Source organism: Triticum urartu, chromosome 6, assembly GCF_003073215.2.
Source record: "Triticum urartu cultivar G1812 chromosome 6, Tu2.1, whole genome shotgun sequence".
In the NCBI taxonomy this organism is placed as follows: Eukaryota; Viridiplantae; Streptophyta; class Magnoliopsida; order Poales; family Poaceae; genus Triticum; species Triticum urartu.
The window spans coordinates 223,142,184-223,158,610 of NC_053027.1; the positions used below are offsets into that span (position 1 = coordinate 223,142,184).

At 45.1% G+C, this 16,427-nt stretch overlaps 1 protein-coding gene across 5 annotated transcripts in view; it reads left to right on the forward strand.

The window, feature by feature from the left end:
* The window catches only part of LOC125512585, a 40,389-nt gene extending 23,962 nt beyond the window's left edge, over positions 1-16,427 (forward strand). For 3 of the 5 annotated variants that reach the window (XM_048677676.1, XM_048677675.1, XM_048677678.1), the window contains 5 exons: positions 234-515; positions 1,738-2,050; positions 2,133-2,282; positions 14,009-14,542; positions 16,045-16,427. In XM_048677676.1, the coding sequence (XP_048533633.1) occupies positions 234-515; positions 1,738-2,050; positions 2,133-2,282; positions 14,009-14,542; positions 16,045-16,233 (1,468 nt within the window). In that variant the 3' untranslated portion in view covers positions 16,234-16,427. The remainder of the gene's footprint in view (positions 1-233; positions 516-1,737; positions 2,051-2,132; positions 2,283-14,008; positions 14,543-16,044) is intronic. The other 2 variants (XM_048677677.1, XM_048677679.1) reach the window with 2 other exon arrangements.

Here is a 16,427-nt window from a genome sequence, read left to right on the forward strand (position 1 = left end):
CATGCGGTCAAAAATTCATTCATTGCATTAATTTAGTCGGATAAAATTTCAAAGCTGATATTATTATGTTCGCAACAATGGCTTCACCTTTTCAAATTTAGCTTTCCTTGCTTAGGATTTCTGGTGTAGCATGGGAAGCATTTGTTTATCTGCATTTTTACTTTTTTTAGTCAGTTATTGCTCTCAAAAGACCACTCAGCACTAAAAGTTGTCATCTGTATGACTTTATGCAGAATGTATCATGTGTGCATGTGTGCAAATGCCCCCCTTTTTACGGGCATCGAGCAACTACAACAATTTTCGCATCTGCAACAGCTACTTGGTCTGACAGCTACTGATTCTGTTGAACTTGGTCACATTGTGGAGCCTCCTGCCATTAGAACTGCGACTTCTATTCTTCCTCTTGGATGGACTGGCCTTCCTGGTGGCAAAAGTGCTGAACCGCTGAAAGTAGATATAATTGGACATGGTCTGCATATGTGCACTCTTTTCCAGGCTCAGATAAATGGAAGCTGGTATGTTTTGGCCTGGGCCAGATCTGTACAAGTTTATGAGCTCAGCAAAATCGATTTTACTTGATCAAGCATTGTAGACTTGCAGTTGGTTTTTTCCTATATGCTTTTTTCACATGTTCGTCTAGAACTGTGTTGCCTTTCATCTTATGATACACCATTTTTTTAGCTAAAAAGAATGTTAACGTCATAATACTCTGAATGCAAGTTGTTGGAAACTAGCAATCAACTAACTCGGTATCGAATGGGGCAAAACCAGCATGTTTTGTATAAGAAAGAATGAAAGGTAAGGAATCAGTCAAACATTAAAGTGATAATCACCAAATTATACCAGTTTGGTCCCTGAAGTTTAAAATGGGCATGCTAGTCCTTTGAGGCTTAACAACCGATGAAGGACATCCATCTGATGGCATGTCTCACAGCGTGTTCATGCCATGTCGGGCTCTCCTTAAGGTTGTTGATTCATTGCTTGATCTGCATCTTTTTTTGATGTTTTCTTGAGCTGTTTCGTGCTTGATCCTTAGTTGATACATGGAACATTCAAATTCCCTGATAAAAAATTAATGATGCGTTTCAAGAATGTCGCAATGTAGAGCCTAGAGAAAGGGGCAAATTGGCCTTTTCCTGTGTGACTGTTGACAGGGGAGGGATCTGAGAGAGAAACGGTGCTGACAGAGCATTGACATGTCACCCCAGTGGTGTCTTTGACTCACAGACCAAAATGTCCGTTTTTAAACTTCAAGAGCAAAAATGAGGGACCAATCCAGTCATTAACCAAACATTAAATGCATCCTTATTGTTTTATATACCTTTTTAAGAAGTTGGAACATCACATGTAACATTTAGCACCCAAAAGTAACTGTAACTTTGATAGTAGTTCACATAGCCAATATGTTGCTTCATCTCTTAGCTGAAAAACAACTATGGAGTATCAAATATCTTCAACATTTTAATTGGGTATGGTTTGCAGCATAAGAATGCCTCTTGGTAAAACTATACATGCTATCTGCAAATACATCTTCTATATGGAAGCAAATCATATAATTATGGTTGCATAATAATAATGTTTTGTTGAAGAAACATTTTCTATGTCTGCATGCTGTACTTGATCAATAAGTTCCCCTGTGAAAAAAGTTTTGTTCTTTCAGATTGTGCTTTTAGGGCGTGCCAATTTCTTAGTAGTTTGCATGTATTCCCTTGTTTAATCAAAAGTATCCATATGCAGGTATTCAACGGCCGTTGAAACCCTACCATCAACGACATCATATTCATTGGATCAGGAGGTGCAACCTACATTGCAAAAAATGCGGATTTTAGTTGGACGTCCACTAAAGCAGCCTCCAAATTACACTAGTGAGGACTTTATGGTTCCTGTGGTCACAGGTGCTATGAATCCAGATTATGGAGTTGAGCCCTTTGAAGATAAAGGTTGTTGCAAGGGTTTGAATGAAGTTATTATATATGGTACAAGTGATTTTGTAACAATATGTAAAGAGGTCTATGTTAGGACCCGGAGAGTGCGATTGCTTGGACTAGAGGTACTTCCATATCTTTGGGTGTGTGATTATTTTCTTATGTTCCATGGAAATACTAAACTTGGACGTATATTTATGCATGTAGGGCGCGGGTAAAACTTCCTTAATAAAAGCAATGTTAGGGCAACTTAAAGAAAGAAACAATGCAGTCCTTGAGTGCATACATGTAGACTTGCATGGCAAGGCAGTATCAAATGGATTGTGCTACTTAGATTCGGCAACAGTGAAGTTGCAGGTAATGCTGTTATTTTTTGCTCTTTGCTCACCAGTTTTAGAATGCAATTCTATACCTTTTCTTTTTTGCGGGGAGAATGCAATTCTATACAGTATTATGAAAGCCATATATTTGATAATAACTACCTCTGGTTTTGTTTACTTGACATTCTTGATCTTTCATGGTGTCCAAAGTTAAATTGACTGTTGGTCCTGTTGTTTTGGAGATAAGTAGTTTGAGTACTATAAGTTATGTTTAAACATATAGATTTAGTACTTGGATAATCATATGTGCAAACCTATCTCCCTTCTTAATCTTCTCTCCTACTTAAAAAGAAAATAATGTTCCCTGTTGCGCTCTTTCGTCGCCACCCCTATCCCCATGAGCGATTTTTATCGCACACCCATGCTTTATTTTGTCAGTCAACTAACCCACCTGGTTTTATGGCAAAATAAAAACCTTAAAACCTCCCGGTAAGGCGCGGGGGGGGGGGGGGGGGGTCCCCTCCCGATCGGCTTCGATTTAGTACTTAGACTCATAATCCATGGACCCACATCATCTTGATGGCGATCTTTGGTAGGACCACTTAGAAACCCATTTAGGCTTCTCTTTGGTAGGACCACCTCATCTTGACTTGTTGTCACCTTCTCCTTCCGCTTGAAGCTTTGTGGATCATGATTGTAAAGCCCCAGGAGCGGCACTTTCCAGATCTAGAACCTTCACTAGCATCCGCATAGTATCGACCCAGGACGCCCACGAAACACAACGTGCATGTTACAACATACACACCATGTGGGTTGAACGGTAGGTATCACAACACATTTGCATAACAGATCCACAACAACATATATACACAACAACTCCGAAGATTCAAATTTAACAACGAACACAATATGAAGGTCTCATGACCAAGATACATCTCACGATGGAAGCAGCGGAATATACTTCAGGCAGGTAAAGCATAGCAAATGCCTTAAGAAGGCTTAAAGAAAAGCAAATGTCCTCCATATCCCTGCCTAGGCCACTGTCTGGGGGATAACCATAGCTAACGTCGTCCTTCACCAAGAGATTTACCTGCTCCCAAATGCTACTATCTAATTTGCAACATCTGGGTCAAAAGAGTAAATAAAGCAAGGTGAGTACTCAATTGTGCTCGCAAGACTTACATCAGATGTATGTACACATGCAACACTCATGGGAAAAGGGGTATATGGTTTCAAGCGGCAACAGGCATTAGCATCCTATGGAGACACGCTATAGCTTTCGTCTATCCAAGATGAGGTAAGAGAGCGTATACAAGGGAAAGGAGCGTTAGATCAACTACTCTACTCACCTATCTAACTGCGAACATAACACTGCCTTGCAATATTACAAGCAGGCATAGTCATGCTGAGAATGGAAGTAAAGGCAATATAAGGGTGATAATTATCAGGCCATGCAATGGATAGGTAAAGAAGGCTCACTACATCATCGTTATACTAATGCAAAAACAAGGGAGAAACCAATAGAATGTGTTGGGAATGGACAAGGAGGTTTTGCTTCCCTGGAAGCCATGCTTGGTACATTCTCAGACCTTGCATCGTTCCTCACAACATCTTCGGATCCTAACCGAGAAGAAGCAGAAACTCTAGGAAAGCGCAAAGGATGCATTTTACTACCACGTGGAAGATCGAGCATGCTCATGATATGCAATGCATGACATGGCAAGTGTTGATGCTTGAAAGATCCAATTCAATTATTAAACAAGTGAAGTGAAGTATGATTTGTAACTAAGATGCAATTGAACTAAACTCCACATTTAACTTAGGTGTTAACTTGTATCAGCTAAACAATTTTAAATGTGGTTAGCATGGCATATGATTGTGTTTCTGTTAAACTAAGGCTAGACTAGTCAAATTAAATGGAGTAGAACCACAAATATAGCACTTCCTAACAAACTCCATATTAAAAGAAAGGCTTTAATTATGGTTGAACCCTAAATGTAATTTTGGAAATGATTAACATGCCTCATAATGCTATATTAAAAATCTACACTTTTTTCTGGTCAAGTTGGATATATTCTACCTAATTTTGTAAGCTAGGGATAATTAGTTTGGAATTTATGAATATAAAAAAATCATTAATGTTATTTAAATGAATATATGAATTTAAAATGCTCAAACGTGAATGCAGATGACATATCTGAATTCTACACAGTTATTTATCAAAATAGACATATTATTTGCCTTATTCTGATTTAAAGAGAATTAAATATGAATTATAGAGAAGTTTATATGAGTTTCTGGAATTTATAATTCAAATCTATTTGAATTATAATTCCCAGAACAATTTACAGACCCAGAGACTAGCCGCAGAGACTGCCAGGTGGGGCCAAGGGTGTTATACTGTGCAGTGACACGGCAGGGGGGGCACGTGATTTTGTCATGCAAGTGTGGGCTAGCCCATGAGGCTGACCGGTGGAATAGGGGGGCCCACGTGCCAGGGCTATGGGTTTGATGATTTTTATCACCGAAGGGGTGCCGGCTAGAGTCACTAATGGGTGGGACCCATCCATGCCACGTAGGCAAGTCAGATGTGGCCCTAGGGCCCATGTGTCAGTGACTGCAAATAAATCAAAAGGGGGGGGGGGAACACCTCGGCTAGGATACGAACCAGCGGCGTCTCGCTCGACGTGGTTAGGTTCTTCTGTAAGGAGGGACTCGAATCCATTTTATCTAATCGGCTCGGGCGGGACTTCACCGAGGCGAGCTAGCCCGCGGCTAACTCAATTGACCATAGGAGCAACGGTAAGGGCCTAGGTGATCTACGTGCTAGGTGGCATCGAATGGTGCAAACTACGCTACCAATCGTCGATGGATCGACGCCGCGGGAGACTGCTTGAGTGCTCGTGCGTGCATGGTGATAGAGCTCGAGTCTGAGCTTCGATCTGATGCCAGGAGGAAGCTACGTGTGCGTGCGGTATTCTCATCTTATGCTTCCAACTAGCAAAGTTAGAGTCATCAATGATAATTTCCCTCGCTAGATGCCATACTCTCCTTAGGCGGTAAAGCCAAAGCAATGAGTCAGCTTACCAAGGATTCATTAATGGAGGACTTTGATACGACTTGTAGGGCTGTTTAGTATAGTCTAGAGGAAGGGGGGGGGGGTTGAATAAGACTAGAAGCAATGTGTGTATTGCCTAGCCCTTTCCATAAGTTCGGACTTTTGGTGGCGTTGGCTACTGCATGAAGCTTAACACATCGCTAATTGTTTTGAAGTCAGAACTATTTTGCTTTACGTGTAATACTTGGTTCTGAAATAGTGAAACATGCAACTGGTTGGGATTATTATCATAAAAATAAATTTTGGTTGTACTGTGCAAGGGAAAAGTACATTATTCTATCCTGTGTAAAACAATTGTTCCATCTTGTACTAACTTGTACCACTTGACAGATTTGGCAGTTGTAGTCGTTCTATCTTGTAGAAATTTCTGTCTTGGTGGCCTCTGGTTTATGTTTTTGTAAGAGCAATCACCAAATCAACTTTCATGTAATTAACTCTAGCTCTTATCCAGTGAGTTCTATCATGATTGATATATGGAGAGTTGTAGTAGGTATGTGATGTAGGGTAGAACCCTATGGCCCGATCTTTCACGATAGGAGCGGAATCCCGCGAAGAACACGAAGAACACGAGGAGGAAACACGAGGAGAAATCACAAAGGGGCACAAAGAGGAACACTCAAACCAACAAGATAGTCACACATGTGCTAGACCCTCGAATACATAGAACGATACACGAATCCACGGTCAACTAAGGACGATACAAAAGGGTAGCCGGTTCTTCTCCGAGAGGAGGTCTTGTATCCACAAGGGGATCTTCCCGTAGAGGGGTCTTGACTCCAAAGGGGATCTTCTCCGTAGAGGGGCCGCGGTCTCTCTCGTGGAGTAGATCCGATATGGATGAGCAATGCTCTATCTCTCAAATGAGCTAAAGCAATGCTAACCCTAGTACGGAGCTAAGGGACAAGTATATATAGTCCAAGGGGTAAGTTGGGGGATACATGGGGTGAAACCCCTTTCACTGTGCACAGGCAGGGCGGTAGTACCGGTCATGGGGCGGTTGTACCGCTGGATGCTCAGGTACGGGTTCCTGGAGGTGCTTCCGGATGTGCTCAGCGGTTGTACCGGTGCTTGGGGCGGTTGTACCGGTCAGGTGGCTGTTACGGGGATAAAGCGGTGCTGCACCGGCCTTGCACCGCTCGATACAGAAGCTTGGCCGGTTGTTGGGCGGTGGTCGAGCGGTTGCACCGCTTGTGGGCCTTCAGCGGTAGTACCGCTTGGTGTGGGCGGTAGTACCGCTCGGGCTGTAGCAGCTGGCTCTCTTTCCCTTGCTCCCGCGCACACTTGGCCCTGGTCCTTAGGCTCTCCATGGTCTCCTCGGATGGACCTGAGTATGGCATAAGGTCCGCGCTTGAGGTAGCATCCATGTCTTACATGTGGAAAGGGAAGATTCGGAAAGGAGCGAGTTCACCTTGTGTCCAATGGTGTATACTTGAGGTCTCAACATGTGGGCACTAGGGGCTTGGGGAGAAGTCATAGTGTACATGGGGATGATCATAGGATGCTCCGCATCATCCCCTCTCCCTTGGGAAAGATCCGACCTCGGATCGAAAAGCAAATCACCATGGGAAAGAGATGGCTTCGCCGTGTAGAAGCGGATGTTCACCAAGTAGTCATCATCGTCAAGCTTGGAGTGGGCACTCTCCAATGTCACACCGTCTAGTGATTCCTTCAAAATGAGCAAGGACAACAAACACTTGGAAAAATAAATGTGGTTAGCGTTAGTGCAAAACCAAGCATTCAAGAGGTGATTCACCAGACAAGTGTAGTCATCATGCAAAGCATATGGTGTGACAAAGGATTGTGACGTGGTATGTAAGCATATCAATCTAGAACAAGCAAAGAAATCATGGGGACAAGCATGTGAATGTGAGGTAGTGATGCAAATATGTGTGACAAGAGAAGAAGCATCTACCTCAAATTCATAGTAAGCATTCACAAAGTGCTCAATAAAAGGTCTATGGTAGGCATAGGAATCATTCATAACACCAAATAAAATGAAGTGTCTAAACACATGGGTCAAGTGCAAGACAATCCAAGCATAATGTGCATGGGGTGTAGTGAATATAGTGTGGCACTCAACACAATAGAAAGAGCAATTGTTCATCATGTGTGAGGCAATCAATTCAAGCATAGTAATCAAGTCGTGCAAGCTAGTAGTGCGAAGATGCAACATACTAGAGTAAATCATGGCAATCATGTCATGAGAGCAAATAATAGGCATAGGCAATGCACATGACATATCGCAAGCACGAACACAAAGCAAGATGAAATTATCATCATAGGCATGGGGTACAAAGCAAACATAGCAATAGCAAGCAATATCTCCACCAAGCTTGCAAATACACATACAAGTATGAGAATCAATCATCATGTGTAATGCAAAGCATGGGTCACGAATGTATGGCAAAAGCATAGTAATGAGCATATCATGCAAAGTGAACATGGCAAGATGGGCATAGAGTATGTAGTGGACAATAACCTATAGCCAAGTGAGGGTCATGTAGAAGAATTGCGCGAAGTCTTTGCGCGAAGAGAGCGATGGGAAAGACAATCCATGGGATCCCAAGTCATCGTTGCTCTCTAGAGCTCGTTTTGTCAACTCGTGGGATTGCGAGGTTGACAAGTATTCATGGGTACCTACATAAAAGAAACACAAACCAAAGAAATTGTGTGTGTGGTAAATGTACACATCATCCATCATGATGTGTATGTGCACGTGAGAGTTAGCACAAGATAAGCATCGCTCAAAGAAATTTGATGCATGATATAAGAACATGTCATCCATCATGAAAGAATAGTTATTGTGTATAACACGATGGGGATGCAAATTGAGCATACAAGTATAAGGATCATGCAATGGATGGGAGTTATCAAAATCTCTTAAAATGTATGAGGAAACTATGGGGGTCTCATGAGCAATATCGGAAACATCATATGGAGAAAATGGACAACATCCAAAACAATGCATATCCGAAGCTAGGTGATCATGGTATGGCATATGAGATAAAGGATGCAAAGGGAGCATATCAATATCATCACAAGAAAAACAAATGCCGATAACCATGGGCTTGTCATCTATGCCATATGTGCAAATTGGGTTTATGTTAATGGCATATGCATAGTCACTATGAAGAGATTGCAAATATGACATGTGATTGATCTCATGCATAGCATATGAAAAATCAAGCGGATTGGCAAACATGATATGACCGAGAGAATTAGCACAAAAAATCCTATGTAACATGGCATCACAACTAAGAGACTCCACATGGCAATCATCATACTCATCATAAATGGGTAAATCATCGCATGGGGAAATCATACTAGCATGAAGCATGTCAATAGGGGGATCAACATCATGAAAGCAATCAATGTCAAGAATGTCCACTAGTGGGACTAGAGCATCACCGTCACCTATGTTACCGTTTTCATTCCACTCAAGTGGTGTAGGTGAGGTGGAAAAGACCAAATGGTGGTCATCTTCATCTTGATGGAACCATGTGGGGGGTGCATCATATTCCACCATGGCCATCGTCTTGTCCAAAGGTAGGACGTAGTCGTCGTGAATCGGCGCGTCATCATAGATGGGACCTAGCACCAAATGAGAAGACACAATAGAGGTAGAGGTCAAGTCGTTAGTGTTGAAAGTGGCCTCGCATGACCTATCAACTAACTCACTCTCTCTATGTGGTGGTTCACTCACTCCCTCCGAATAGGTGCACTCAAACTCACATATGGTGGAGTCACTCATCTCACTCAAGTGGTGGGGGTTGTGGCTCTCCTCACATGGGAATTGTGGCAACACATATATGGGGTTAGTGGTGAAGTCACTCTCACTCTCAATATGGTGGCACAAGTCATTCAAGTCATCATACGTCGCCGTGGTCGAAGGGAAAATTCCATGTTCAACCATCTCGTTGTCGTCACCGTGTATGAAGGCCGAAGATGGCACATCATCACTCTCGCCTCCTAAGATGGAAGCATCATCCTTGCTCGCCACCTTGTCGCTCGCCTTCAAAGCTTGGTCCTTGAGGGTCTCCGTAGTCGTACTCGTCGCCGCACCGTCTTGAAAAAGAGTCATGGAGGACTCGGCATCGTCAATGCCACAAAGAGGGATGGCGTCGAACTTGGGAGTATCATCTTGGAGCTCGTCGGGCTTTTGGACATCGTGGTGGTACTAGCCTCATGCTCGTTCTCATGGAGCTTGGTCGTCGCGAAGTGAGCTTGGGGTAGAGAAACTTTGGCTCTCATGAGTTCTTGTTCCGCCTTGAGAGCACCAATGTAGTTGTCGTCGAGGGACTTGTAGTTCTCGAGGAAAATCGTCTTGGAGATGTCGTTGTGCAATCCCATCATGAAGTGAAACTTCATCGAAATGGGGTCGTCCACGCCGGCTCGTCGCAAGGCAATCTTTATCTCCTTGAAGTACTCGTCGATGGACTTGTATCCTTGGATGGTGTTCTCCAATTGGCGTTGAAGTTGTTCCGTGTAGGTTGGAGGCACAAACTCTCGTCGCAAAGCTCTCTTCGTCTTGGGCCAACTCATGTCGTAGCTCTCCAAAGGTGTGTGAAGCCACCATGTGGACGCGTAGTCGTGGAAGTTCCTTGTGGCGCACTTCACTTGATCTTCGGGAGGGACTTGATGTAGCTTGAGGTAGTCGTCCATCAAACGCTCCCACTCGAGATACTCCTCGGGTTCTTGAGTCCCATAGAAAGGAATCGTGTGGTCGATGTCGAGGTCGTAGTAGCTCGTGGAAGTCGCGGACTTGAGCTTGGGGAGCTTCTCTTGAGCGTAGTCTTGAGGTGCTTGTTGGCGAAGATGCCATATATCCGAAGGCGAAGAGGCCTTGAAGTCGCTTGGCGAAGATGCCAAAGTGGTTGGTGTAGCCGTAGCTCCGTCTTGGTGGTGCTTGTCTTGCGGTCTTCTCTTGTGGTCATGAAGTTTGGACTTGGCGTGAAGTAGGGCTTGTTGCGACTTGTAGGTAGGCGCATCTCGAGCATCTTCATGATGATGTTGTCGTTGTCGTGCTTGAGCTCGATGTAGATGTCGTTCATCGTCGTCGTGCACATGTTGCTTGGAGGTGACTTGTCCTTCATGACTGTGGATCACGAACATGATGGTGGTCGCCATGGAGATGTGGACGTGGAAGACTTGCGCTTCTATTGCTTGGGCGCTCCGAAGAGGATCGATGTGATTGCCGCCGCCGTGAAGATGATGAAGGGGAAGTAGACTTGATCAAGGCCCGAATCTCCTCCATTCTTGCATCTTGCTCCTTCTTTTGTGCGGAAAGCTTGTTGTCGATGTAGTCTCTTTTCCTCGCTTCGGAGTGGCGAATGTCGATGGAGAGGTTCTCGATGCGCTCTCGCAATCTTGATTGTGCGCCTTGCATTTGTCGTTGTAGACCGAAGATTGACGCTTTGGTGATGTAGTTGTTCACGCTGTCGTTGTTGTCGAAGACCGAAGATGAAATGCCTTGCCTATCCATCACTCCAAGAGAAAAATGTGAGTGGTAGAAAGAGAAGAACGAATACCAAATGTACCTTGACCGAAGTTGAAGGTGGATCAATGATCACTCCAATGTGGAACAAGGAAATAGCACAATTGGTACCAATTCTTGTCGGTTTCTCACACCTACACAAATAAGGCTTATGGTGGAGCTCGGTGAGGACAGTGGCACAAAAATTTGATGTAAAATGTTAGCAAGAGTCAATAATGTTGAAAGAGATTCACAAATTCGCAAGTGTAACAAGTAGACCAATAGCAATATGGGTGGCACACGGAAACACACACACGGATAGATAAATGGGGTCGTGCAACCAAGGATGAGCACAAAATGTGGAATCCACGGAAAACGCTCGTGTTGCACAACTCAAGAGAGACGCTAGCACGATTGCTCAATAGGCGGATACGACACTTGTGCACAACCTATAAGATGCAAAATGTATGAACTTCTATCCCAAGTATGCTATATATGTATGGCTCCCGGTGTTATGATCCAAGATGATCTTATATGACAATGTGGTATGATGCTATGGCACTTGCTTACAAGCTCTTTGTTCACTCTTTTACTTAAAAGCTTATTCTCTTCTTTTTTTGATATGTATGGCCACTTTGCGAAATGCACAAACCAAGATAGCTATTGTGTATATATGCGGGAACAAACTTGTGGCACAAAGGATGATATGATACCCAGATGATACCGATATGGTATGGTATGTATGTAATGGAAGGTGTAGACCACTAATGTGCACAAGTAACGTTGCCGGCAATACTCAAAGGCTAGTCTCGATAGGCAAGTAACGCAAAATGGGCTAGGGGTTATCAATGCAATGGCAAGGGAATATACAATGGAGGGGTACCACGATACCAAGATGATATGGAGGTTACCGTCCGCGGTGATGATGAGTGGCGGTGATCTTGATGACGATACCAAGATGATGGAGACTCGTCCCTAAGTAGCCGAAACACCTTAGGAAACGGGAAAATCGTGAACTCAAAATATCAAATGTCAAATGGTGGTAGCGGGAATGCGGTGGTGATTTTGTGGAAGCTCAATGGAATTGCGGAATGGCAATGATGGGTTGTGGAGTACGCAATGCGGAAGTCGAGGGTAAGGTGGTGGACTATACACGGTGTCGGAGTTGGGAGCACGGTCCCTAAGTAGCCGAAACACCTTAGGAGACACAACTCACAACACAAGCAAAATTGGGTTAAGTTGGGTGGTCGGAGTGTATAGTGGTCAAGCCTATGCGGAAGTGGTGGTGGTGGTTGATGAAGAAGCGACCGTCCCTAAGTAGCCTAGACACCTTAGGAGACTCAAATCATTCCTCAAGCAACCACTAATGTGATGGGGAACAAAATTGGTTAGGTTGCGGAAGGCTATGGTGGTGTAGCGGATGATGTGGTGGAAGCCCTAGGCAAAGATGCCAAAGTTCCAAAAATTTGATGGAGTCAAATGGTGTTGAAACCTATGTATAAGGATGGAGGATGTCAATAGCTACTCAACGAGCTAAAGAACGCGAAAATCGGACTCCGGATGTGAAAGTTATGGTCAAAACTGTCAATCAGCCGAGGCTGAAACTGGGAGGGGCGGTTGTACCGCTCCTGAAGCGTCCTGGGGTTCCAGTTTTAGCTGGCAGAAGTATCAGGTTATGGGGGAGCGGTTGTACCGCCTCGGGGGCCGGTTGTATCGCTGGTGTCGGGAAAAATTCTCAGATCTGGATCGGGGATGAACTTGGGGCGGAAATGGATGATCTCGGGGGCAAAATTTGATGGATTTCGTGGATGGAAGGTGGAGAAACTTGGGGAGATGCTAGATCCACTTGAAACCAAGCAAATCCATGGATCAAAATCAACAAAACATCATCAAACCAACAAATCACAAAAAAATTTGGGGCTATTTTTGGTGGGGATTTTCGAAATTGGGAAAGAACACAACAAAATTAGGCTAGAAAACAACGAGGGGAGGCTCCGAAATCGTGATCAACCTTGCTCATGATACCAAGATGATGGTATCAAGAGACAAGCTGGCTCTAATCCAAGATGATGTAGGGTAGAACCCTATGGCCCGATCTTTCACGATAGGAGCGGAATCCCGCGAAGAACACGAAGAACACGAGGAGGAAACACGAGGAGAAATCACAAAGGGGCACAAAGAGGAACACTCAAACCAACAAGATAGTCACACATGTGCTAGACCCTCGAATACATAGAACGATACACGAATCCACGGTCAACTAAGGACGATACAAAAGGGTAGCCGGTTCTTCTCCGAGAGGAGGTCTTGTATCCACAAGGGGATCTTCCCGTAGAGGGGTCTTGAATCCAAAGGGGATCTTCTCCGTAGAGGGGCCGCGGTCTCTCTCGTGGAGTAGATCCGATATGGATGAGCAATGCTCTATCTCTCAAATGAGCTAAAGCAATGCTAACCCTAGTACGGAGCTAAGGGACAAGTATATATAGTCCAAGGGGTAAGTTGGGGGATACATGGGGTGAAACCCCTTTCACTGCGCACAGGCAGGGCGGTAGTACCGGTCATGGGGGCGGTTGTACCGCTGGATGCTCAGGTACTGGTTCCTGGAGGTGCTTCCGGATGTGCTCAGCGGTTGTACCGGTGCTTGGGGCGGTTGTACCGGTCAGGTGGCTGTTACGGGGATAAAGCGGTGCTGCACCGGCCTTGCACCGCTCGATACAGAAGCTTGGCCGGTTGTTGGGCGGTGGTCGAGCGGTTGCACCGCTTGTGGGCCTTCAGCGGTAGTACCGCTTGGTGTGGGCGGTAGTACCGCTCGGGCTGTAGCAGCTGGCTCTCCTTCCCTTGCTCCCGCGTACACTTGGCCTTGGTCCTTAGGCTCTCCATGGTCTCCTCGGATGGACCTGAGTATGCATAAGGTCCGCGCTTGAGGTAGCATCCATGTCTTACATGCGGAAAGGGAAGATTCGGAAAGGAGCGAGTTCACCTTGTGTCCAATGGTGTATACTTGAGGTCTCAACATGTGGGCACTAGGGGCTTGGGGAGAAGTCGTAGTGTACATGGGGATGATCATAGGATGCTCCGCATCAGTATGATAGTGGTTTCATGTCTTCTACGCCATGATTATTGAACCCCAGAGTGTACATAATTAAACCATTACGAACTTTTGTTCTAACAGGACCTACCTTTAGAAGTTAGGCGCTTCAAAGAAGAACTGCAGTTAGGAATGCATGATCTCAGCAGGAAGACTGACCTAATTATTGTTGTGCATAACCTAGCACATCATATTCCGCAGTATTACCAGTCCAACTCTTCTGAACCTCAGCCAGCTCTTTCACTTCTTTTGGATGAAGCCAAGGTTCTTTGTGTTCCCTGGATTCTTGCAATAACCAACAAATTTGCTGTCAGCGCGCATGAACAGAACACATTAATCAGTTCAGCTATGGAAGCATATAAAGCTTCTCCTGATAACACCAAGGTTGTCAACTCTTCTCCATTTGTAATGCCAAGTGCTAAAAATAGTCTGCATCCCATCAGTTCTACCAGTGGCGATTTGGAGGAGGATTCTTTCGGCAGAGCCGCTTTTCACCCAGTAAACTTTGCGTTGTCACCATTTCATAGGAAGGACATTGTTATGCATGTGGAGGGTGTTTCTGCCCTTCAACAGCATCTACATCAAGTGATTGTGAGTAATGAAGAACCAGCTTTTGAGGTACGTCTCTTTTGTTGCATGTTTATGTTTAGGCGAAATGGGGAAACAAACATAATTCCACATGAACAAGGCAGAAATTACCAGGCTTGATAGTGAGGTGAGTGCAATACTATACTCCCTCCAATCCGTATTACTTGTCTTAGATTTGTCTAGATACACCGTATCTAGATAAATATAAGACAAGTATGGATCGGAGGGAGTACCAAATGCATCTTATCTGTCTCAAGGGTTGAGCTTTTTAAATTTATCTGGCAGCAAACAAGTTCTTCCTTTAAAATCCAATAGCACATTGGCCTGATTTGACCACATGAAAAATTTCCGAGTGAATTGCAGAAAACCACCACATTGAAGTGTAGTGTTGCAGAAAAGACTCTTCTACGAATTTGTGCCAGAAAACACTGATTTTTGTCCTAATCATTTGCAGAAACCACCTAACCTTCTGTTCGGGCATTTTAACCTCTATTATGACATGTGGGTCCTGCATTTGATGACGTGGCATAATGTTTCGTGGTAGACGCCGTTAGACTGTCATTTTTCCAAAAAGAACCTTCCTCCCAATCCCTCCCCTACCCGATCCAGATCGCCACCGGGCTTCCCTCCTCGCGCCAGCTGATGTCATCGCCGGCGGCGTGCGTGCAGGGACATGGCGAAGTGTGCCAGAGAGCGACGCCGGGGACGTGGAGCAGCTGCTCCGGCTGGGCCACTGGACCTCGTGCTACTCCGCCGCGAGCAGGTCATCCGGGAGCGGCGGCGGGGCTTGTCTACGCAGCCGCCCGGTGTGGCGACCTGCCGGAGCTGCAGCATGCCTGCGCCCTCCTCGCCGTGCCGGAGCTGCAGGACGCCCGCGCCCTCCTCGCCGCCAAGTTCGGTAGGGGCTTCACGTCCACCGCGGCAGAGCTGCAGCGCCGTGCCTCGGGACCAGCCTCTAGCACCCTTCCTCGGCGTCCATGGCAGCAGGCTCGCCTGCGCCTTGAGGATGCCCTTGCGCCGCGGCGGTGCCCTCTGCTCCCGTTCCTGGCGACGAGACCCATCACCCATGGCCGTTGTACTGCTGTTTTGCTGCTCTGCTCGGCTGCTGGGTCAGCCCAAATCCATGGAGGGAGTTGATTGCTTTTTGGTTTTTGATTGAAGGGTGTCCCTGTAAAACTACAGGGACTGATTTGTAAATCCAGAAAATCCCTCATCTAACATCGTCTACCATGAAACGTTGTGCCACGTCATCAAATGTGGGACCCACATGTCATAATAGAGGTTAAAATGCACAAACAGAAGGTTAGGTGGTTTCGGCAAATGGTTAGGACAGAAATCAGTGTTTTCTGGCACAAATTCGTAGAAGAGTCTTTTTTGCAACACTACACTTCAATGTGGTGGTTTTCTGCAATTCACTCAAAATTTTCCAGTATGCCATAGGATGAAAATCTAATACGAGGATCACCTCATTTTGGAGTGCATTATGTATATTTCTTACTGGCTGTAACTCTGAACACCGCATGCTTGAACAGGAGCTTGCTCGTGAGAAATTGTCCCTGGAGCTTGCAAGAGAGAAGGCGGTGTCTCGTCAAGCAAAGCAGAACACACGAAAAAGAGATGGATCTGTCACAGCTGCTGCAGTAGGTGCATCACTTGGTGCAGGCCTGGGGATTGTAATGGCTGTAATAATGGGAGCTGCATCAGCCCTGCGGAAGCCGTGATGCATTTAATTCGGTTGTTTTATTAACGTATAGTTGTATTTCATGCACTTGTTATTGAAGAACGCCTAGTAGACGGCACTAGTGTAAGAGCATCTACAACCAGGATTGCCTAATTTTGATCCCCAAACATCCGCAGATGAACCCGGTCACTCGTTTGGGCCTACATTTATGTATACATGCAACCATGTCCGTTA